Genomic DNA, 26,042 nt, shown 5'->3' with positions numbered 1-26,042 from the left:
CCCAGTCCGGCTACATGGGGGTCAGGGACCCACTTGAGAAAGCAGTCTGTCTGTTCTCAGAGCTTGAACACTGTGCTGGGTGAACCATTGCCTTCTTCAGAGCTATCAGACAGGGACGTTTAAGTCTGCAGAAGTTTCTGCTGCCTTTTGTTCAGCTATGCCCTGCCCACAGAGGTGGAGTCTATAAAGGCTGTAGGCCTTGCTGAGCTGTGCTGAGCTCCACCCAGTTTGAGCTTCCCAGCCACTTTGTTTACCTACTCAAGCCTCAGCAATGGTGGATGCCTCTCCCGCCACCAGCCTGCAGTCTCGCAGGTCGATCTCAGACTGCTGTACTAGCAGTGAACAAGGCTCTGTGGGCATGGGACCCACTGAGCCAGACACGGGAGGGAATCCCCTGGTCTGCTGATTGTGAAGACTATGGGAAAAATGCAGTATTTAGGCAGTAGTGTACCGTTCCTCCAGGTACAGTCTGTCATGGCTTCCCTTGCCTAGAAAAGGGAAATCCCTGATCCCTTGTGCTTCCCGGGTGAGGCGACGCCCCGCCCTGCTTCTCCTCGCCCTCCATGGGCTGCACCCACTGTCCAACCAGTCTTAATGAGATGAACCACATACCTCAGTTTGAAATACAGATATCACCGTCTTTTGCATCAATCTCTCTGGGAGCTGCAGACCAGATCTGTTCCTATTCGGCCATCTTGGAAGTGACTGCCTTTATTTTTGTGTACAGATTTTAGAATCCTAATTGTCAAGGATTTTTGGTATCTTTAAAACGTTAATTTTTACATCAGTTGTTGATATATGTTTCCCATTTATTCAGGTATTCTCGTATATCTTTTATAACTTGTATATCTTTTAGCACAGTCTGAAAATATCTTAAATAGGTGTGTTTTAACTTATTTTAAAGGGAGAAATACATTCATTTGTACTTGGAATTTTGCCATTTTTAACTATTGCAGTTGTGTTTTAGTCATATATACATTGTAAACTTTGTCATCTTGTTCTTCAGTGATCTTTCTTATTAAGTTGGTACCACAGTTTGTCACCAGATTCCCTCAATTTGACCTCAAATATCTTTCAGTCCATTCCCTCCTTATTCCTATTGTCTTAAACTATCATATCTTACTTTTCCATTAAATCAGTGTTAATATTTCTCTAGTTAGCCTCCTGACACAAAAATTTATCTCCCACACTGTTTACCAGACTTATTTTACAGAAAACATATTTAAAAAAACGTTTTGACTCCTCAGAGCTTATGAAAAATCCAGATTCTCTAACTTAGTAAAATACTTTTTTTCCTAGCCATTCACACTATTTATCCAAAGTTCTTAACACACTGAGCTTTTCACCCTTTCTTATATATACCAGGTAGTTTTGCACCTTAGTGGTTTTATCTTTTGAGAACCAGCTTAAATATCATCTCTCAGTGAATTCTCTTTGACTCTGCAAGGCAAAGGCAGTTGGTTAATTGCCACTTTTTTCACTCCCACACTATTTTGTTTGATTCTGTGAAATGTCTTTGATTTCACAGATTTATAATTTGTTTGTTTCCTTATCTATCTGCCTGTCTAGATTATGAACTCTTTCAGGGCTGGGACTCTCTCTCTCTTTTATATTTTTTAGCTCACTTTGAAGTATAAGTTACATCCAGTCAAATTCACCCCATTTTAGGTATCCAATTCAGTGAGTTTTGATAACTATATAGTCCTCCAGCAACTATCACATTCATAATACAAAACATTTCCATCACCCCCAAATTCCCGCATACCCCTGTGCAGTCAATCCCTTCCTCCTACCATAGGCCATTAGCAAACACTGATTTAATTTCTGTCACAATAGTTTGCGTTTTCTAGGATTAGCTGTCAATGGACTCTGGCATCAATGATTATTCACATGGCTGGGTATATGACTTCTTTCTCTTGCCTAATGTTTTGGAGATTCATGCATATTGTTGCATGTGTCAGGTTAATTCTTCCTAATTTATTACTGAATGGTCTTCCATTTTTTAGATATACCACAGTTTATCCATTCACATGTTGTTGGAAATTTGGGTTTTCAGTTTTGGGCTAATGTGAATAAAGTTGCTATGAACAGTGAATTACAAGTCTTCATGTGAACATGTTTTCATTTCCTGTGGGGAAATACTCAGGAATAGTTTTGCTGAGTAAGATGGTAATTATATGTTTAACATTGTAAGAAACTGTCAAATTGTTTACCAGAGTGGCTCTACCATTTTGTATTTCTACTAGCAATGTATCCAGTTGCTATCAGAACATGTATTCATTCTTTATACTTTGTTACAGATTGTCTTAAATAACAAAATGTTTTTTAAAGAAAGTAAGAGAAATACATTTGCCTGTGTACATGTGTCTTTTACATTTGCCCACATATTTGCCATTTTCATACCCATGTATTTTGTTTCTTCCTGAAGATCTGTAGATCTCAGTTTCCACCTGTTGTCATTCTCTTTCAGTTCAAGGACTTTCACACATGCTTGTAAGTGCAGTCCTGCTGGTGGCGAATTTTCCCTTTTTTTTTTTTTTCTTTAGTGTGGAACGCTTCACGAATTTGCATGTCATCCTTGCGCAGGGGCCATGCTAATCTTCTCTGTATTGTTCCAATTTTAGTATATGTGCCTTTTATCTAAAATAATCTTTTTTTTGCCTTTGTTTTAGAAATACAATCTTGCTTGATGTTGAATTTAAAGTTATAGGGTTTTTTTAAGCTTTGTATTGATGTTCCATTTTCTGTCAGCCCCCATTGCTTCTAATGAAAGGCGAACAGCCATTTGTATTGTTACCTCATATACAGTTGACCCCTGAACAACATGGGTTTCAACTGCACAGGTCCATTTATACATGGATTTCTTTCAACCAAATGTGGATTGAAAATAACAATATTCTCAGGTTGCAAAACCCAGTATAATGAGGGTCTACTTTTCATATAGCTGGTTTCTGCAGGGCTACTGTGAGACTTTCGTATGCATGGATTTTGGGGGAGCAGGTGGTGGTCCTGGAACTAATCCTTCATGTAAACCTTATAATGTATTATTTTTTCTCAGACTGCTTTAAAGACTTTCTCCTTATCTTTGGATTTCAGAAATTTTTTTTTTCTTTGATGAGCTAAGGTTTCCTTTTGTTTGTATTTATTCTGCTTAGGATATACTGAGCTTTGTGGATCTGTAAGTTTATATTTTTTCATCATATTTGGGAAATTGTTTGACATTATTATTTCACTTTTGGGGGGGCTCTGTTTTCTCACCTGCATTCTGAGATTAAATACACATATTTTGGACTACTTTTTATTGTCTTACCAATCGCTAACACCCTTCCTGTCTATTTCATCTTTTTTTCCTTACTGTTATTTAGACTGGATAATTTCTGTTAATCTATCTTCTACTTCCCTGTTTTTTGGGTTTTTTTTTTGTTTTTTTTTCCTGCCATATCCACATTCTGCTAAGCCTACCTGATTTTTCATTTCAGATCCTCCTTTTGGTTCTTTTTTTTTTTTTTTTAAGTTTTATAGTTTCTGTTCCTCATCTTGGATTTCCATATGTTTGTGCATTGTGACCATGTTTCCTGAAAGTCCTGAACATATTCATAATAACTACTTTAAAATTCTTGTTTGCATAGGTCACATAAGGATTGATTTCTGTTAACTGCTTTTTCTCTTGATACAGGTCTCAGAAATATTCCAGTATATACAATAAATTGCATAGCCATCCTACCTTTACTTGACAGGAGCCAAGCTGCCAGCCTGTCCTACCTGCCTGCACATCAGGATTCCTGTGTGCCCCTGGATGCAGCCCTACATGTTGTTTTGTATTTTTGTTTCCTCTTGGGTCTACAAAGTTACTTATCTTGTTTTTGAGTCTTTTTGATGTTAATCTTTTTATAAGGTATCTATTTTACATAGGTTAGCCTGAGGGAGTACATTGAAACACGAATTTAGTGCTTCTCCTGTCAAAAGGTCTCTGTTTTTTTCCAAAGCAGAACACTTTGGAAACTTGAGGAGTGTTTTTATTTGCTGATAATTTGGTTAATACACTTGAACTCAGTGAAAGCCTCATTTCAGAAATAAATATTTATAGGTACTTCACTCAAGTAATTCTATTTATATATTCCCTCTCCATTCCAAATGTTTAAAAAAGGGGTTAAATTAACTTCAACACGGTGGAAAAAAATAAATTTATAAGAACTAAATTGTAATAATATTAGAGATAAAAGTAAATGTGTCTGTTTTTAAATAAGAAATTAATTACAAATTCATTTAGAGTCTTTACTATAAGTGAAAAACTATATGTGTATAGCAAAAAGTTATTAATAAGTATGCATGTGTATGTGTATATATGTATGCCCAGATACATTTTATATATGTTGTTTTTAGTCTTTTTTACTTTTTTACTTTTACTCTGTTTATAACTATGCCTACCTGCATTGATTTTTCAGGAGCATTATACAAATTAAAGTAACTGTCAATATTAATGAAAATCTGTTCAGTATCTTTCTAAAAAATTAACTCATGTTTGTGCATTTATTTATTTTTTTATTTTTTTGAGGTGGAGTCTCTGTCTCCCAGGCTGGAGTGCAGTGGCACAATCTCGGCTCACTGCAAGCTCTGCCTCCCGGGTTCATGCCATTCTCCTGCCTCAGCCTCTCCAAGTAACTGGGACTACAGGTGCCCGCCACCACGCCCGGCTAATTTTTTGTGTTTTTTTAGTAGAGACGGGGTTTCACCGTGTTAGCCAGGATGGTCTCAATCTCCTGACCTGATTATCCGCCTGCCTTAGCCTCCCAAAGTGCTGGCATTACAGGCGTGAGCCACCATGCCCTGCCTGTGTATTTATTTTTGAAAGATAAAAGCTTGTAAGGCTATTAATTTGCCTGTAATTATAACTTTGGCTGTGTTCATGGACAAAGTTTTGGGGAATTGGAGAGATAATGATTGATAATTGTTAAGAATTATTCCCTTTTATTAGGTGATTTTCACCCATTATTTAATCCCCACGACAACCTTGATTTCTTCTTCCCCATTCTGGATTTGAAGAAACAAGGTAGTACATTTTTTCCCAAGGTGATACAATATGTAAGTACCAGAAATAGAATTTAAACTTAGTGCTGTCTGATTCCAAACATGTTTTGTTTTCCTTTAGTTCTTCTTAGAAACTTCCTGAGTGTTCTCATTGTCATTATTTTCTGAATATTTTTAGAGTTTTGATTTTCTTTTGGACCCAAAAGTTATTTATTTAGTAAGACTTTTTCTTCTTTATTTGCTTTTAATATTTATGTTTTAATTATATTTAAAAAATCAGGGCGGCCGGGCGCGGTGGCTCATGCCTGTAATCCCAGCACTTTGGGAGGCCGAGGTGGGCGGATCACGAGGTCAGGAGATCGAGACCATCCTGGCTAACACGGTGAAACCCCATCTCTACTAAAAATACAAAAAAAAAAATTAGCCAGGCGCGGTGGCAGGTGCCTGTAGTCCCAGCTACTCGGGAGGCTGAGGCAGGAGAATGGCGTGAACCCGGGAGGCGGAGCTTGCAGTGAGCCAAGATCGTGCCACTGCACTCTGGCCTGGGAGAAAGAGCAAGACTCCGTCTCAAAAAAAAAAAAAAAAAAAATCAGGGCATTGGGGGTGGTTCTTTTTCTGTAGGCAAGAGTTTTTAAATTTGTTTATTGTTGATCTTTAAATTTATTATATTGTACTTATAGAATGTGTTGTCTTAATTTCCTTATGTTTAAAATTTCTTAATATTTTCTTTGTTTTTGGTATATAATTATTTTTAAAGCTTATTGTTTTAATATGTCTCTAGATTAAATAGGTGTCATACTTTCTCTAGATTTTTCTCTCATATATACTGTTCGTGGTCTTTGTATATAAAATATACCTTATCAATTTGGCTTTTGAAGTCATATCATTACTATTAACTTACTTCCAAAGTATGTTTAATTCTGAAGTGTGGGTAATATTGAAGTCTTGGCAAACATATGTGATTAGAAACCCCCCTGGTGCAACAGAGTGTGTTTTTGGATTAAAAAAAAAAAAAGAGTAGAAAGAATTTTCTAATTAGATTTTAGAAACAAGTGAATTGGTTTATATGGAAAGGAAATTTGGTTATATGAAAGATATACAGTATCCCCAGTGAAGGAAAAAAATAAGTCATAAACGTTTCTCTTAGAAAGTATTGTGTTAGATTTATGTCATGTCTCCAGAGATAGAATGGTAGGTTTTCATTAAGTTATTTTAGGTTTTCTTTTATAGAAACATAAACCAAAGTTAGTTAAGAAAAACTAAATTAAAATGAGAGCTTTGGACTTGGAAAAACCCAATGGAACCTTAAGATTTGTCTGTTATATTGCTTCATTATTACCTGTTTTTCAACTGGGATTTTAGAGAGAAATTTACAATATTTTCAATGTATTTATATAGAACTATGATTATTTATAAAATATATTTTTATAGTTTTAATATAAAAATTCCCTTAAGGAGATTCTATATAATCTTTGTTAGTTAAACTTTCAAATTTCAAAGTAAATCTTGGCTGCACACTATTCGTCTGAAATTATGACACTCCTTATAAAGCCTTTTTTAAAAATCTGGGGTGATAGACTGGGCACGGTGGCTCACACTTGTAATCCCAACATTTTGGGAGGCCAAGGCAGGAGGAACACTGGAGCCCAGGAGTTCAAGACCAGCCTGGGCAACAAAGCAACTATAACAAAACAAAGCAATTCTACTGGAAAAAAAAAAAAAAAAAAAAAGATTAGCCAAGCATGGTGGTGCACACTTGTAGTCCTAGCTTCTTAGAAATCGAAAGTGGATGAATTGATTGAGCCCTGGAAGTCAAGGTTGCAGTGAGCTGTGATTGCACACTGCACTCCAGCCTATGTGACAGAGCAAGACACTGTGTCAAAAAAGAAAGAAAGAAAAAGAGAGAGAGAGAGAAAGAAGAAAGAAAGAAAGGAAGGAAGGAAGAAAAAGAAAGAAAGAGAGAAAAAAAGAAAGAAAGAAAGAAAGAAAGAAAGAAAGAAAGAAAGAAAGAAAGAAAGAAAGAAGAAGGAAGAAAAAATTTTGAGGACTGCTCTTAGTTTTACTGTAATTTAGGTTATTAATGTTACAGGCTTGTCCTTTTCTGCTCTTTGAATCTCATGTAAGTCTCATCTTTATTGGTTTATTATTGTTAATTTTTTTTCCATTGGTAATTCCTCTCAGTTTTACTTTCTAAAAAATATCCAAAATCTTACCATTCATCACTACCTCCATACAACTGTGTTTGTCTAGGCCCTCATCATAGTTCACCTAAGTGAACTTATTGGACTTAGCAGCCCCTTATTGGACTTCCAGCTGCCATTTTTTCCTCTATGTAGTCTTTTCTTTACACAGCAGATAGAAAGATCTTAAAACATTTACTCCTCTGCCCAAAACCGTCCCAAAGTCAAAGCTATAGTTCTTAGTATGGCCCTTAGAGTCCTTTGTGACTGGCCTGTGGCTGCTTCTCTAATCTTATCTCCTAATGCTTTGTTTTTTCACTGTGCTCTAGCCATAGGACTTTCTTACTCTCTCCCTGAAATGTTAAAAGCACACCCTTACTTCAGAATGTTTGCATTTACTGTCTTCCTCCCAGACTGCACTCCTTTCAGATACCTGTGAGTTGCCCCCACAGTTCATCCAAGACTCTACTAAAGTGATTTCACCAGAGGATATCCCTGAACTCTCATATCTAAAATTCTCTTCTTACCTTACTTGCAAAGCAGCCTATATGCATAACTGTAGATTTTTATGGTTTTTTTCCTCCTAATATTTAACTGTTTTCTTACCCAGGCCTAATTTTTTTGTTTTTCTTTTTTGTTTTTATTTTTAGATGGGGTCTCACTGTGTTGCCTATAATGGTCTCGAACTCCTAGGCTCAAGCAATCCTCCCACCTCAGCTTCCCAAGTAGCTGGGATTAGGGGCATGCCATGGCACCTAGCTCCAGGCTTAATTTGACAACAGATATTTTAGCAGTGTTTTATTGAATTCTTTCAGAACATTCAAATTAACTTCATAAAGACAAGAACTTTTTTGTATTCATAAATTCACTGGTGTATGTAATATTTAATTAAATCTCATAATTATAATAAAAGATACAGTTAGCATAAATGGTTTGGGAATAAACACACCTGATGCTTGGTAAAGCTAAAACTTAACTGGTGGAAATAGAAGTGTGGCTTCATTCTAGAGTACTCTGCCAGAGTCAGCATACATAATATGTGAACATTAATCAGAATGTTCTACAGAAGTAGAGTCTTTACTAATCAGTCCAGTAAGTTGATCAAGTAGAGTTCGATTAAAAGAGCTTAATTTGTAATCAAAATTAGAAACTGAAATAGATTTAGCTTGATTACATATATAGTTTTTCCAGATTATCCTAACTTTATTGGATTAGTTCATCTTTAAAATTCGTATAAAATTCTACAAGTGGGAATAAATGACTGCTAGAGAATTGCCACTTTTCTTAAAATAACATAGATTGTAAAAAATATATCTAATCAAAGATGTCCTACAAATGGATAGTGTTGATGGTTGCACAAAATTGTAGACAAACTTAATGTCACTGAATTATACACTTAAAAATGCTTAACATGGCAAATTTTATATTATGGATATTTTATCACAATAAAAGAAAACTGGAAAAATACATCTTTACTTACTTTTTTTAATGTAAATAAAACTTCTGGGCAATGTTACTATGCAGTATAGAAGAAAAAGCAGAAGTCATGGAATTAGAAGTCTTGTATTTATATAATGCTAGTTCTGTCGTGAGTGAGTTGGATAGATTTTGGCAAACTTTTTAAACTATCTTAGCTGTAGTTTTCTTAATGTTGAGTAAAACATACTTGTTTTTAACTCTCAGGAATTTCATGAGGAACAAGTTTAAGTTTTATATATATCTATGTATGCTTTTCATAAGCCACAAATAAGTTTATACACTTTAGCTGGAACTTTTATAATTTCAGAGGGGTTATTGAACTGACTGTTGGCATTGGATATAAGAATTTGGCTTCAGGCATTTGCTATTGAGGTTTTAAAAATGTTTAAATATCTTACTGTAATTTTTTTGTTTTGTTATTTGGGACAATGCAGCTGTTTTCTCCTAGGGTATAATTAGTTGAGAATGGAAAAGTTTAGCTTATATTTGGAGAGTTATACTTCCTATTTCCGTTATAAAATTTTCCATTTTTTTCCTAATTTGTGTCTTTGCTTATTGGGTCCTCTTTATGACTTTTGGGGAGAAAGCCTCCTAGACTGCGGTAGATATTAGATAATTAGCTTTCTCTTTCTCCTTGGAAGTCAGTGAGTTAAGTAAAAAAATCATATAAAAGTTATATGATTTGTGTAAGTTATGCACAATGGAACAGAAAATGGTAGTTTGAGTAAGGTACAATGATGAAGTCATAAATCAGAATTAAGCAATAGAAAATTATTTATTGCTTTGTTGCCCAGGCTGGAGTGCAGTGGCATGATATTGGCTGACTACAGCCTCCACCTCCTGGACTAAAGCATTTCTCCTGCCTCAGAACTCTGTTGTATCCATCCATTTATTCCCCATACATAGCACATTGTCTGAAGATGCTTTGTAAATGTTTGTAGAGTGCAGGAATAATATTATACATATGAAAACACAAAAGTCTGAAGGTGATATACATATCAATGGTGATGCTGCTCTAGGTATCATAATCAGTTGTGCTGCTGGTTAGACTGGGCCCCATGTTTCCTGGCTCCCTTAGTCGAAGGCTCTGCCACTAAATGGAATGCATTTTGGTTCTTAACAAAACATCTTTTTGTTTATTTCTTTACAGATATTGATGATGTTAAGAAGTTCAAACCGGGTTACCTGGAAGCTACTCTTAATTGGTTTAGATTATATAAGGTACCAGATGGAAGACCAGAAAACCAGTTTGCTTTTAATGGAGAATTCAAAAACAAGGTGAAGATGAGAATCTTTATTTTAAAATGTACCTCCTGATACCTGTACAATATTCGTTTCACTTGGGAAGTTTCTTATGTGAATATGTATATATAGCATGGTAAAAAAAAAAAGTGCTTTTTACTAACTTACATATTTAAAAACATTATTTTATTACTTAAATTTTGTTTCAGAAGATCTCTCTAAGTGAATCAATAAGGCTGAAAAATACCTATTTCCATCTATGTGTCTATAGCTCCTACATCTTGGAAAATGAAGGAATTTCATGATCAGACTAATTTTGCAAATTGTGTACATAGAAAAACTTTCTATTTACTATTTTGTGGAGGAGAAAGTTACTCACCCTTAATGTAAATCCGTAGGGGCCTCCCTCGTAAGTGTTCATTCTACCACGACGGAACTAAGCTGCTTAACAATTGAAAGGACACCTGAATTATCTTACTGTCATAGGATTTTTCTATTAGAATACCACAGAGTTACCACAAAGTATCTCTAATATGACACAAATGAAGAGAATAGGCCAAAGAGTTAAAGTCTAAAGCATGGAATATTTTCTTAAAGTTATAACCACTAGGTAAATTGAATATTTGAAACCAACTTTTAAGTGGATACCAGTAAGTATGCTTTATAAGTGAAATAAGTCATGTTAATGAAAACTTAAAATTTATAATGGGTATTTTGCTGTAAAAGAATTGATTGCTGGACTCAGTGTTTTTTTGAAAGCACATTAAAAGAATCCTTCAAATCTTTAGGGCTTTGTCTGGGATTATTAAATGTAAATATAAAATTATTATTTTAGATTAAATTATCTTAAAGGATTGAAAATTTATACATTATTTTTCTTTTAAAAATTTGCATTTTATTATTGAGATAATTGAAATTTTAAACCTATATGGTATTTTTGCCTCAGGGTAAGTCTGCCAAGTCATGAATTTGTAAAGAATGAGGTAGTTTTTGGTTTTTGTTTGTTTTTGACAAATAGTAATTCTTTTCTGTATAAAGATGAGGTCATTTATACAACTTCTCCAGAAAATAATTGTTTTATGCATTGCTGTTTACTACTGCTATTTAAAATATAGAGCCTTAGTGCCCTTAGTATTGCTATGAAAGAACTGCTGAGGCTGGGTAATTTATAAAGAAAAGGTTTATTTAGCTCACAGTCCTACAGCCTATACCAGAAGCATGGTGCTGGCATCTGCTTCTGGTAAGGACCTCAGAAAGCTTCCAATCATGCCAAAAGACAAAGGGGGAGCAGGCATGCCACAGGGTGAGAGGGAAAGCAAGTGAGAGAGGTGGAAGGTGGCCAGGCTCTTTTTAACAATCAGTTCTTGTGGGAACTAACAGAGCAAGAACTCACTCATTACTCTGAGGAGGCACCAAGCCATTCATGAGGGATCCACCCCCATGATCCATACCTCTCCCATTAGGCCTCACTTCCAACACTGGGGATCAAATTTGAACATGAGATTTGAGAGGACAAATCTCCTCAAACCATAGCAGGGCACAACTCAAGAATTAATTTGTGCCTCTTTAACATGGTTGGAAAGATGGCTCCTTTCTTTTATTCTGGGTTTTTCTTGCCACTCCTTTAAACAAGTATTGAAATTGGTTCTAAATAATCACACTTATCCAAGTAATTTGATTAAAAATCTATCCTTACATAGTCAGATAATGTATTAGATTTCTTGTCCTGTATCTGAAGTGAGATTTCCACCCAACACTATCTCATTAAGATATAAGTCGTCCTCCATCACAGGCAATAGTAGACCTGAGAGAAATTCTCTTTTCAGAGGATAAATTTCCCATTATTACTGTATCTCAGTTCCCAAGATTCTTTAGTTTCTTTATTATCATAATGAGTTTAGTTATCATTGAAGAAGAAAGGAGCTAGTTTGAACTAACCAGTAAGGACTCTCCTTAAGGAAAACAAACAACATTTTTTGGGAAAAAACTCTAAAGAACTTTCTGCTTTGGAATTATAAAGCAAGTTTTCCTTAGATGTTCTTACTGGATGTATATCCAACAAGAGGTATATCTACTGTTGCTTATGCATTTTTAGATAATGTCATAAATGTCAAGGAGATGTACTACCTTCAGACAGTGGATAGTCTAAAATTACTTCAATTGAAAAAGCTACATTTAGACTGCCTGCAGTTTTGATGATGCTAAAATTAATGGGTGCATGCTTACTGACAAGCCGGGTACTGGGTTAAGCACTTTACATATGTCATCTTACTTACTCTTTCAACAACTCTGTGACTTAGATCAGGGGTTGGCAAACTTTTTTCTGTAATGGGTCGTATAGAAAATATTTTAGGCTTTGCAGATCGTATGATTTCTGTCACAGCTGCTCAACTCTGCTATTGTAGCACTAGAGCAGCCATAGGCCAAACACAAACAAATGTGACTGTTCAGTAAAACTTTACAGGGGGCGGGCTGGATTTTACCCATAGTTCCTAGTTTGCCAACCCCTGATATAGATTATCCCTATTTTATTCTACTTCATAGATGAAGAAATTGAGGCTTAGCGAGCTTAAGTAACCCGTCCAAAGTCACACAGCTGACAAATAAGGAAGCCAGAATTTATACCAAGCTGTGCCTGACTCTGGAGCTCATACTCTTAACAATTAATTGTCATCACAAGATTAGTTTTGTGTTAGTGTAACAATGTGACTGACATTAAATACGTCTTTTTTTTATTTGTTTGTTTGGAGCTAGGCTTTTGCTCTTGAAGTTATTAAATCCACTCATCAACGTTGGAAAGCATTGCTTATGAAGAAGTGTAATGGAGGAGCTATAAATTGGTAAGAATTTGTCTTTTCTATGTAAGCAATGTTATTTTATTATTAATTTGTATTAAACAGCCACATAATAATCAGATTTCAGATTTTTGCATTTTTTAAAATTTGAACAATACAGATTATCTACCTACTCACTGGGCATTACTAAGTGTTGGGCACTATTAAACTAGGAATTGACGTGATCTTTTTTCTCAAGGAATTTATAATTTAGTGGGAATACTGACAAATAAATGGACGTTTAATTGAAATACATTGTGCAAAGATGAAAAGCACAATTTTTCAGCATGTAAATCTATACGGTTTCTTTAAAATCTAATAACTACCATATAATTTCTTAGAAAGTAAAAGCCTTCTAACTCATCATGATCACTAGTTGATTGATTAAGAGGAATTAAGTAATAGTAACATAAACATTTAATTTAAAACATTTAAATGTATATTCACCCATTTTTGGATATAGGGCTGAGCCCCTTTTAATATAGATTCCATATAGATTTTATATATACTCTAACATAACATAGGATAGAAAATAAAGATTCTGTAATCCTTAGCTCCTTATAACTTAAAATTCCTGACAGATTTTTAGGGTTCTTTTTAAAAAATCATTTAAATTATGTTATCTACACCGAATTTGACACCAAATTTTTGCAGTGATTCACCTTTATTGAGGCTTTTTAGGGCCTCAGTATTGTTTAAAGCCTCGTTAGTTTTATAACCTACTTAATGTTCATAGAAACAGTTCTTCCACACTCTTTTACAGTTCATCTGTGAACATAATTAGTACTTAAATTTTGAAATTATAGTAACAAGTACAATTGACAAACACATTTAAGAACTAAAACAACTGACTCTTGGTAAGTCTAAGTATAGGAGGCAAAAGCAGTCCTGTGGGGGTACTAAAGATACCACTATGAATACAATGGAGTCTCTGTGCTCCCTGAGCACAGTCTGGGAATCAAGAGGGTCATTAAAGCAATTATTAGACTAAGGTAATCAGATGGAGTAAAGAATTATTTAATATCAAGGAATATTTTACCTAAGTTATCAAGAAGGCCCACTTTGCCTACAACATAAACGCTTGGCATTCAAGATACTGACTTTGTGTTTCTTGCTTAATAAAGAAACACTGTCAACTCCTTGGCCTTCTCCCTTTTTTCTTACCTTATATGCAGAGCACTCTTTTTTTTTTTAAGCATAATCTTAAAATGTAGGTAATTGTTTCTAATATAAATAATATAATTTATTAACAGCAAAGCTGGATATGATTGAATGTCCTCTAGTCTTGTCTATCCTAGTAAATGGTAGACTGAGCTATTCTTTGTGGTCTAAAATTAAGACTCCAGTGTAATGAGTCCCTCCAGTATGAAGGAGGGAGGGATCTGTGATTGTCTGAGGAAATATTTGCTTGCTCTTTTGCTGTCTTATCTCCTTCCTAATCACTTTCTAAAAGGCTTATGCAGTCTTTGATGAGACTTGAGTGTTTCCCCAGGTTTCCTCAGCTACACAGCCAGAGACCCTTTGTTTGGTTAGTATATCTATAGCTTGAATTCTTTCCTTCTGTGCTGAGTCTAATTCTCCTTACTGTGAAGTTAACTTTATTTCTAAGCTCTGGAATCATTTTGCTGTAGCCTCCTGAGTAATGATAAGGATTACATTAACAGTAAGAGTTAACATTTATTAACTCTATACTACGTTCCACGTTCTGAGTGATTTATATATGTTATGTAATTAATAAGAATCCTATAAAATATGTATTGTTATCTCCATTTTACACATGAAGAAATTGAGTCCACATAAAGATTTAGGTAACTTACCTAAGGTCACACAATGCATTGTGGAGCCAGGATTTAAACCTTACTCTCTTTTTTTTCCTTTCTTTTTTTTTTTTTTCTTTTTTTGAGATGGAATCTTGCTCTGTTGCCCAAGCTGGAGTGCAGTGATGTGATCTTGACCCACTGCAACCTCCGCTTCCCAGGTTCAAGTAATTTGCAATTCTCCTGCCTCAGCCTCTCAAGTAGCTGGGACTACATAAGCCTGAAACCACGCTTGGCTAATTTTTGTATTTTTAGTAGAGACCGAGTTTCGCCATGTTAACCAGGGTGGTCTTGAATTCCTGGCCTCAAGTGATCCGCCCACCTCGGCCTCCCAAAGTGCTGGAATTACAGGCGTGAGCCACCACACCTGGCCTAAACCTTACTCTGTTAACAGCTATGTTCTTTTACCGCCTCTACATTTTTTATAACAAAATAACTTTTTTTAGTTTAAGAATTTTCAGAATATAAGTTTCAGTATATATATCATATGCATCTAGAAAATTTAAAGTCAAGATCTTCAGAATTTTAACTCATTTTAATCCATTTTTCTCTTTTTTATCATAACTTAATTTGGAAATATATTCAGAGTTGTTAGTTTTTATTTCTTTTGCCTTTCTGTAATGAATTGCCTATCTTTCTTAATTCCTTAAACTATACCATTATAGATTGGCAAGCTTCCTCTGCCTTCCTTTTTGAAACCCATTTTTCTCACTCAGTTCAGTTTAGGTCCGTACTATCATAGACATTCTCTCAATGTATATGTAATACACAGAATTAACTAGGGAAATTGTTAGAGAACTCAGATACATTGTCCCCTTCTTTAAACCTAGTGTATTAGTATATTTAGGAAGTAGAGTCTAAACGTGTATGTTTTTAAAGCCCCCTATGTGATTCTGATGAGCCTCTCTGCTTAAGAACCATATTATTATTATCATTATTATTATTATTATTTTGAGACAGTGTCTTGCTCTGTTGCCCAGGCTGGAGTGCAGGGGCTCGAACATGACTCATGGCAGCCTCGGCCTCCCAGAGTTAAGCGATCCTCCCACCTCAGCCTCCCAAGTACAGGCACGCACCACCACACCTGGCTACTTTTTAAATTTTTTGTATGGACAGGGTCTCGCTATGTTGCTAGGGATAGTCACGAACTCCTGGGCTCAAGCAATCCACCCACCTCAGCCTCCCAAAGTGCTGGGATTACAGGTGTGAGCCACTGCGCCCGGCCTTAAGAATCATAAAATCCAAACTTGTTCTCATGGAAAAACAAACAAGGCCTTCCAAGATTTAGATAACCTTTCTTGCCTCATTTTCCATCACTTCTTGTCTCCTATTTCATGTTACAGCAACTGAAGGCCACTTGTCACTGTGCTTGTAGTAATCTCTAGACCTTTACTCATTTTGTTTCCTTTGCCATGATTGTCTTCTCATTTCTTGAACTGGCCATGTTACTCATCCTTTAAGATTTAATTTTTACTTTGTCTTCTCTAGGAAACATTCCCTCATTTGCTAGTTGAAATGCCAGTACTCTCTGTATTCCTTGTCTTCTGTGGATTTTTGTCATTACATCTGTCACAGTTATTAAATACTTGGTTCATGAATTTATCTTCTCTAGAATATAAGTTCCTCAAGAGCAGATGAATAAAGATACCTTATTCATCTTTATATTCCTAATGCCTGGCATGCAGTAGCCACTCAATAAATATCTGTTGGAGTAAATTGTTGAATAATATTTTAAAGCCAACAATTTTTGTTTTTTTTTTTTTTTTTGAGACGGAGTCTAACTCTGTCACCTAGGCTGGAGTGCAGTGGTGCAATCTCGGCTCACCGCAACCTCCGCCTCCCGGGCTCAAGCAATTCTCCTGCCTCAGCCTCCCAAGTAGCTGGGATTACAGGCACCCGCCACCATGCCTGGCCAATTTTTGTATTTTTAGTAGAGACAAGGTTTCACCATGTTGGCCAGGCTGGTCTCAAACTCCTGACCACAGGTGATCCATGCGCCTCAGCCTCCCAAAGTGCTGGGATTACAGGCGTAAGCCACCACTCCCAGCCTTGTTTTTGTTTTTTTTAATCCAGGTAGTGACTCCTCTTTTCAGGAGCACTGCATTTATTAAGTTCTTTTTATTGATACCTTGAAAATTCTCTTTCTCCGAATAAGTTTTTGTTGTTGTTGTTGTTGTTTATTCTTTTTTTCCACTGCTGGATGTTTACTCTGAAAGCTAAATATTATTTTAACAGAGAGAATTTTATTTCTAGTCTTACCTAAGAAAACTTTCAACTCGATTCTGGGAGAAATCATTTTTTGACATTTGAGTTTCCTCTTCAGTCCTCTCCCACTTTCTTTTCAACCAGTTGATATACCTTATTAAGAAATCAGAAATGTACTATTCTGTTTACTACTTCATTTTATTAACCATTATTTATTTTGATCCATCGGTCTTACATATTTTTCAAGTTTTGATTGATTCTTGAGTGCCTTCTAGTTATAAAACTGCACTAATTCAGTTACTTAGCATTTCTTTACTCATAATGTAATGCTTTATTTCTTTGCTCATACTCTTTTTTTATTAACAATCATTCTCCTGTTTAATATATTCTATACAGTACTGCCAGAATTATCTTTCAAAAGTATGAATATACCTCATTTTTAGGCCTAAAAACGTCTTATGATTCCCTTCAAAAATGGGATTTCATCCAACCCTTCTATTCTTAAACAATGTGTCCAAACCTGCCTTTCCAGCCTCATGGGCTCTTCCTTCCTATCCCCTTGTCTTTCTTTGGTGGACATCTTCATTTTTTCAAGAAGCAGTTTAGATGTCACCTCTGCACAGTTTCGTTTCTGTTGGGCTGTTGTATCACTGCTGTACATACCTCTGTGTAGAACTGGAGGTGGATTTTTTTTAATACTTTGTATTGAGTTTTTACCTCAGCACTCGATAGCAGGACTTGACACAGTAGGTAGTCTAAAGATGCTTACTGAATAAATAAATAAATAAATATATTCAATTCATCTAAATTCTTTAGGTCTTGAAGTTGTTTCTTTTTACATTCCTAGAGAAAGGTATATTTAATCTGGTACTTCTTCTTCCCCTTTTTTTTTTTTTTTTTTTTTACTTTAAGTTCCGGGATACATGTGCAGAACATGCAGGTTTGTTACACAGGTGTACATGTGCCTTGGTAGTTTGATGCACCCATCAACCCATCACCTAGGTATTAAGCCCTGCCTGCATCAGCCATTTGTCCTGATAATCTCCCTCCCCTCCCCCTACCAATAGGCCCCAGTGTGTGTTGTTGCCTTCCCTGTGTCCATGTGTTCTGATTGTTCAGCCCCCACTTGTAAGTGAGAACATGTGGTGTTTGGTTTTCTGCTCTTGCATTAGTTTGCTGAGGATGATGGCTTCCAACTTCATCCATGTCCCTGCAAAGGACATGATCTCATTCCTTTTTTTGGCTGCATAGTATTCTATGATGTATATGTACCACATCTTCTTTATCCAGTCCATCACTGATGGGCATTTGGGTTGGTTCTGCGTCTTTGCTATTGTGAATAGTGCTGCAATAAACATATGTGTGCATGAGTCTGAATAGTAGAATGATTTCTTTTCCTTTGGGTATATACCCAGTAATAAGATTGCTGGGTCAAATGGTATTTCTGGTTCTAGGTCCTTGAGGAATCGCCACACTGTCTTCCACAATGGTTGAACTAATTTACATTCCCACCAACAGTGTGAAAGCATTCCTATTTCTCCACAGCCTCAGTATCATCTATTGTTTCTTGACTTTTTAATAATTGCCATTCTGATAATAATTGCCATTTTAATGATTGCCATTCGTGGCGCGAGATGGTATCTCATTGTGGTTTTGATTTGTATTTCTCTAATGATCAGTGATGATGAGCTTTTTTTCATGTTCGTTGGCTGCATAAATGTCTTCTTTCAAGAAATGTCTGTTCATATCCTTTGCACACTTTTTGATGGGTTGTTTTTTTCTTGTAAATTTGTTTAAGTTCCTTGTAGATTCTGGATACTAGACCTTTGTCAGGTAAGTAGATTGCAAACATTTTCTCCCATTTTGTAGGTTGTCTGTTCCCTCCGATGCTAATTTCTTTTGCTGTGTAGAAGCTCTTTAGTTTGATTAGATCCCACTTACCAATTTTGGCTTTTGTTGCAATTGTTTTTGGTGTTTTAGTCGTGAAGTCTTTGCCCATGCCTATGTCCTGAATGGTATTGTCTAGGTTTTCTTCTAGGTTTGTATGGTTTTGGGTTTTACATTTAAGTCTTTAATCCATCGTGAGCTAGTTTTTTGTATAAGGTGTAAGGAAGGGGTCCAGTTTCACTTTTCTGCATATGGCTAGCCAGTTTACCCAGCACCATTTATAAAATAGGGAATCATTTCCCCATTGCTTGTTTTCATCAGGTTTGTTGAAGCTCAGATGGTTGTAGATGTGTAGTGTTATTTCTGGGGTTCCACTGGTCTCTATGTCTGTTTTGGCACCAGTAATCTGGTACTTTTTTATGTATTGATAGCCTCAGTTGTTTTGGCTTTGTCTACATTTATCCCAAGGTCACTTCCTTCTATAAACTCTGGAGGTTATGGTCTAAAATTATTGTCATTCTGATCTCTTTAAATTTTCTCTCTGCCGTTTTCTTGACTACTTTGCTTTACAATGAAAAGCCTTGACAAATCTTTATCCTGGACACTGTCTTTGAGGATTCTCGTAAGTGTGGGCCATTGTTTGATTTGAAATTTACTTGAAGAAAATGGTTTTCCCTTCACTAAAGCACTATTATCTGTCTACTAATATACTTTATTATTTTTATATGTAATTTGGGTTTGTTGTACACAGCATTTTTGGTTTGACTGATTTTTTGCTCTAATGTCATCTGCTTGTTTTGGTCAACAAGGTTGTATATAGGTCATGTAACGTTTATACATTTAGAATATAATATTTAGTATCTTAGTATAAAAAGGAAAGCAGTGCATTCTTTTTAGTTTTTTTTTTTTTAAAGTTTCATTTATAGTGGGCACTAATAGCTTAGTCATTCCTCCTTTAAATGATTATACTGCTTTTCCCCTGGCAGGTCGTAGTCATAGTTTGAGAACTAAAGAGAATCTTAAAGATTAAAAGCTCCTTGGGGGCTCCATGATTCAATATTGTGTCTCCAGCGTCTAGAAAAGCCCCTGACATATAGTGTAATTTTTTGATTTGGCAAATAAATATGAATCAATGTTAAACAACTATTTTTACATGAAGGCCAGTTCAGAAAAAATGAAAATATTTCTTGGTATCATGCCTTTTCTTACACTTTTAAACATTCAAAGTACAAATAACTTTATTAAATCCAAGAGGGGATAAAGTACATTTAGGTATGTACACACACATATTTACATACATATATGTTCTTACAACCTAGATTATGTATATTATTGACTAAAAGGACATCAGTGAGGATGTTGGCACTGTTTTTAGCTGATAGAAGAGCCTATTTGATAAGTAGAAGGAACTTTGTAATCTTTCATCCTATGTATCAGTTTATCTTACAAGAATCTCCTAAGTTCATTTATATATGCTTGCCATTTCATTCTTAAAACAGCTAATTTTTTTTTTTTTTTTTTTTGAAACGTTGCCTCGCTCCGTCACCCAAGCTGGAGTGCAGTGGTGCCATCTTGGCTCACTGCAACCTCCACCACCCAGGTTCAAGTGATTCCCCTGCCTCGGCCTCCCAAGGAGCTGGGATTACAAGTGTGTGCCACCATGCCCGACTAATTTTTGTATTTATAATAGAGATGGGGTTTCACCATGCTAGTCAGGCTGGTCTCAAACTCCTGACCTTAGGTAATCTGCCCACCTTGTCCTCCCAAAGTGCTGCGATTACTGGCGTGAGCCACTGTATCCAACCGCTCATACATTTTTTAAGGTGAAAAAATAGCAGAATCAGTTTACTTTCCCAAGATATCCACTACTGGTTACTTGTCAAGACATTTTATCAGAGATATTTTTAAAATTTTTTAATTTTTAAAATTAAAATAAAATTTTAAATATTTTTAAATTTTACCGTGCTGGCTTAAATATTGTCATTCTTTTCTAATATTCCTATTCCTAGTTTCATTTTGTTTTAAGAGTAGAGGATTACTTTAGAAGTAGGGTTATCAGATTTAACAGATTAAAAACACAGGACACCAGTTAAATCACTTTTTCTTCTATTTAAATATTTCAGAATAACAAATATTATTCCATGTAAGTGTGTGTGTCTCTTTCAATATTTGGGACATGTTTATACTAACAAATAGTTTGTTGCTTATTTGAAATTCAAATGTAATTGGTTGTTCTGTATTTTATATGGCAACTATATCTAGAAAAGACCTCCCCCCCACCCCGCTCTCTCACCATCACTTTCCCAGAATTTCCAAGGAATGTTTTACTTTGGTTTAGTCATAATGTTAAAAGCATTGTATGTATTGTAATTAGTACTTTGTATATCATACTTTCTTCACAGGACCAGCACTTTTTTGCAGTGTTTAATTTTTTGCCTGGTTCTTTTTAAATTCATTTTTGACAGTCATCAAGGAAACATCTGACTTACAAGGCTCTGCCTTTTTCAATTTTCAGCTTGTTTAAACGTGAGCTGTAGAAAAGAGAACACAAAAAACTTTGTCTTTTTTTTTCCCCTCAACTTTTATTTTAAGTTCTGGGGAACATGTGCAGGATGTGGAGTTTTGTTACGTAGGTAAACATGTGCTATGGTGGCAAAAAAACTTAGTCTTAAAGATGTTACTGCTATCTTTCATCAAATTCTATTCATGCCAAGAATGAAAATGAATCCCACATTATGAGTCTGGATAGAAACCAAAATGACCACTTATTATAATCGCTGTATACTCAGTGTCAATTACAGACAGATATAGACAGATGTTTTTATTACCGATATCTTAACATATTTCACAAAGCTATTGTAAAAATAAATTTGATAATGTATATCCTTAGGTCCACTTGAGGGGGAATATGTTTACGTGTGTTTTACCTATTATTTTATCTTTTAGGGATCTGCTAATCACTTTTTCTTCTATTTAAAAGAGTTAATTTGGCTTTAACTCCCTTCTCCACCACCTCTTTCTTTATCCATTTTAATCTGCCTATTCCTTTGATGAAATTTTTAAAAATCAGCCTTAATATGTTTCAGAGGAATGATGCTTTTGCTTTCGTCTAGAGAGTGGCAATATGTAATGAGTAGCATGCTTTTAGAGGTATAGGAAAGGCTTTTGACTCTATGGAACCTTCCCTAGTCAGGGAAGGAGCTACTATTCCTATGCCTGGCTGAACTTCCCTACATAAAAGAAAACAAACTTTACATTCATGTAGTTTCCTCTTTAATCTTCTTATCTGTGCAAGAGATTCCGCAAAAACTTTCAGTAGCTAATTACAATGTTTGTCACCTCACTTAGAGGAAAATTTATCCTAGGTCCCATTCTGTGGGTCAAATTTGCTTCCTCTTTTCTTCAATAAAGGTGAAGTGCAATTGTGGTATAGCTTTTTATATATACCTGGAAATTATTAGGATTTGTGTAATATAATTTTTAAAAATCTTTTATCATTCTGGAGAGGGCTTCGCTGTGGACTACTCTATACTTAGAACCTTATCTGAAAGAATATACAATAATTTTCATTGTCTTAATTTTTATTCATTCAGTTTCTATTCATTGGTTGAAAGTATACAACTGATGTGGAGTATTTGGAGTTAGTTTTTGGGGTTTTTTTGGTAATTGTTTCTTTTTATCCTGTTTAATAATAACATTCTCTTTTCCTCTCCAGCACAAATGTGCAGATATCTGATAGCCCTTTCCGTTGCACTCAAGAGGAAGCAAGATCATTAGTTCAATCGGTAAGGGGCAAACATCCAAGACATCCTTTAATCTTATAAATGTCATAGGAAGTCTAGTAGAAATTCTGAAATCTCTAGCAATGAAATGTGTCAAGTCCTTTTGAGAAGCATAAAGTTTACAAATCACCTTGAAATCTATTTCTGTAATTCAAGGAATTTAAATGAAAAATTTTAAAACCTTTTAGTTGAGTTTTTAAATTTTGTACTTGAAAGTACATTAACCATTTAGCTAACTTCATATGATGCTGTTTTTCTTATTATCAGTTTATTATTGTTTATATAAATATGCTCTCCTCTGTACTGTAGTATCTCTGTGAATTATCCCCTGTCTAGTGTCTACATTGGAACTGGCTATTGGCACAGTTCCAGCTTAAGAAAAATAAAATTGGCCCAGCATGGGAGCTCCTTCCCGTAATCCCAGCACTTTGGGAGGCCAAGGCGAGTGGATTACTTAAGGCCGGGAGTTTGAGACCAGCCTGGCCAACATAAGGAAACCCCATCTCTACTAAAAATACAAAAAATTAGCTGAGCCTGGTGGTGCATGCTTGTAATCCCAGCTACTCGGCAGGCTGAGGCACAAGAATCATTTGAACCTGGGAGACAAAGGTTGCAGTGAGCTAAGATTATGCCACTGCACTCCAGCCTGGGCGACAGAGTGAGACTGTCTCAAAAAAAAAAAAAAAAAAAAATGAAAATAAAGTTATGTTTTTCAGCTTAAGAAAAATAAAGTTGGTAAGACTCTGCTTTTTTATTCCCCTTTGGTTTGGCTGTCTCACATGCTTTCCTTCTGTAAGCTGAGATGATATCCTTGGATTTTTATATGTCTTAGTGATAATGCTGCATAGAGGCAACTGAATTTATTAGTAAATTAATGACTGATTTGGAGATCACTAAATTAGAAAATTTGTATTCAGATAATCAAGTAATTATGACTTGTATAAAGTGTATTTAGGAGTGATCTTAGGCTAGAAATCTCATTTATAAATTAAGGGTTTTTAAGAACGATGAGATTTAAAAACTAGTGAATTTAGATCTTTACACTAAGAACAACTAAAATGTTCCTAAATGTTAGTTGATCATTGTGGCTGCTTTTAATTTATTGTTTTTTTTTTTTTCTACACTAATGGATCGGCTATCTAATTAATGCCTGTTATGTGGTAAGATATAGGTTCTGGGAATGCAGTATTAAAGAAAAGATACAAAAACCTCTGCCCTTGTGTAGCTCGCATTTTATCTGGAGAGATGGATAAGAAGGAAATACGCAAGTAAAATAATGAACGTTTCAGAGAGCAATAAATGCCTTCTGAAAAAATGACAAAAATGAGCAGGGACAAGGGGATAAAATGCCAGAAGTGGGATGGGAGTTGTAGTTATTAAAAAGGCAGTCAGCCACAGCCTCACTAAGAAGAGGGCTGACATATGTGCCAAGAATTGTAAAAGGTAAGGTCAAGCGAAGGAAGAGCATTCAAGGCCACACTCCCAAAGGCCCTGAGGCAAGAGGATGTCTGAGGTATTCAAGAAACACCCAAAGTGACCATAGTGACTGGTAGAGTAGAGAAAGTATGGAGGCGAAAGGAGGAGATGAGATTGGAAATGTTTGGATCTGGGTTTGAAAATGGGGGTCGATTATGAAAGACTCTGTGCAGGCTATGTAAGGATTGCGTTTCTTACTCTGAATGAGGTAGGGAACCGTTAAAATATTTTCAGCAAAGGAGTGGTCTAATCTGACTTTGATTTTAACAAGATCATTCTGGCTGCGTTGGTGAGAATGGGCTGTAGGCCATAATTAGATTAGAGAAGATACAAGGAAGCTGTCACAATAATGCAGGCCACATTATTTTCTCCAAGTTATCAGTTTTGTATCTATGTAGATTATATTCAGAATTTGGTTTTCATTACTTCTTTAAGGATAAAAATGAAGGAAAACAAAAACTTTTCATCTTTATACAAGCAATCTGTCTCACTAATCTCAGATTGTCTATTCCATGTATTTCAGTTTTAGATTCATAAATAATACAGTAGATACTTGTCTTAAAATTAGCCACAGGCTCAAAGTTTCTATATTAGATCCTGTTTTTTTCATTGCTTTCTGTCACATTAGTGGCAAAACAAAAAAATAATTGGAGGACATATATATGATCTAGTTAGATTAGAGGAATAAGATTAGAATTCAGAAAGGTTAACATACAGCTTTAATTACCTGGCTTGGTAACTTGGTTGAGCTTTATAATAATGAAGAAGATACTCTACTGAATAATTTTCACTGAGAATACTGCATCAGAAATTCACAAATTAGAGAAACCAGTGCCTCTTCACTAGCTCAGTGGAACTTCATGTATGCCAGTTTTCATCCTTCAATATTTGTAAGTCAAAGAATTACCCCATTAGCACCCTCATGAATGATTTGGGATTCTTAGAGCCCAGATTAGTTAACACCCTTTCATATAGAGTTTAATTTGTAATAATGAAATTCTTTGTCATAAAAGCATTTTGTCTCATTTCCTCTCTTCAGAATCACATTGAAGTATTTGAATCAGAATTACTTAGGTGTATGTTTCCATGTCTCTTCATTTTGCTGTATACTGAATATTGTACAGTCTTCAAAGTGCTGTCAGTTTTTTTTTTGTCCTTTAATTGCTTAGAATAATTGAAGACACAGAAGTCATTCATCATACTTGGTCAGATTCAGACCGTATCAAGTCCTGAGTTTGTATGAAACAAATTAGAAGACCCAAAATTTGTTAGTAGCTTAGAATGAGCAAATTAATGAGTCTAATGTGTACCTAAGTAATATTATTTTGAGACTTATCTGTAGATGTTAAATGAGTCCAAAGTATGGTCATTAGAAGGCCAGACAGTAATGGAAGTTTTCACTTTTGAGATGCATATTGCTAGAATACTCAGGATGTGTTGATTGAGATTTTAGAATATGGTTAACTGCTTTGTACTTTTAAAATAGACAAAGAAAAGAAAAGAAATGGACTAAACTTTTGAGTGGTTAATAGAACTATTGTAGGAAGTATATGCTGGATGAACATATATTGATCAAAACACAATTAAGTGTAACATTGAGACGAAACAAATTGTTAGTCATCCAACAATATGTACAAATCAGTTAGGAAAAATATTGTCAGAATATCCAATAAAAATAAAATATAAACTAACAAATGGATGATTATTATTAAGAACCATCTTAGAAACAAAATAGAAAATATCTACAGAAGTAATTTATCATACTTAGGTTAGAGATCTTTAGAAGGATAGATCTGAAAGATCTGAAAAGATTTCAGAAGGAGAATTTAAATGATCAAAATGATTATTGGGCTTTGTTTACAAATACAGATGTTTGAACTATACATGATCACAAAAAGCATGACTGTATCATAAACAAGTTGTTCATTTGATCCCAACACACTAGGGAACCATAAAAGGCAGAGAGAGTGCTCTGAGTGGGCTACAGCATGTGGACCCTGGCAACAGGACCCTGCATGTAATAGTTCAACTGCAGGACCACTCAATTATTATTATTTTTTTTGAGACACAGTGTCTTGCTCTGCTGCCCAGGCTAGAGTGCAGTGGCATGAT

The 26,042-nt window shown here is 35.2% G+C and overlaps 1 protein-coding gene and 1 non-coding gene across 3 annotated transcripts in view; one reads left to right on the top strand and one right to left on the bottom strand.

Annotated features, from left to right (window-relative positions):
- PPA2 (inorganic pyrophosphatase 2) overlaps positions 1 to 26,042 on the top strand; it is a 103,070-nt gene that overhangs the window by 63,636 nt on the left and 13,392 nt on the right. The window contains exons 8-10 of one of the 2 annotated variants that reach the window (XM_003257459.3): positions 9,838 to 9,965; positions 12,684 to 12,769; positions 22,388 to 22,457. In XM_003257459.3, the coding sequence (XP_003257507.1) occupies positions 9,838 to 9,965; positions 12,684 to 12,769; positions 22,388 to 22,457 (284 nt within the window). Of the gene's footprint in view, positions 1 to 9,837; positions 9,966 to 10,138; positions 10,708 to 12,683; positions 12,770 to 22,387; positions 22,458 to 26,042 lie in introns of those variants that run through there. The other variant, XM_012499474.2, reaches the window with a different exon arrangement.
- On the bottom strand, positions 2,542 to 2,649 carry LOC115836877. Its single transcript, XR_004031869.1, has one exon. It is a non-coding gene; the product is annotated as a U6 spliceosomal RNA (small nuclear RNA).

This window comes from Nomascus leucogenys, chromosome 9 (genome assembly GCF_006542625.1).
Source record: "Nomascus leucogenys isolate Asia chromosome 9, Asia_NLE_v1, whole genome shotgun sequence".
NCBI lineage: Eukaryota > Metazoa > Chordata > Mammalia > Primates > Hylobatidae > Nomascus > Nomascus leucogenys.
This window is presented reverse-complemented; position numbering and strand designations above follow the sequence as displayed.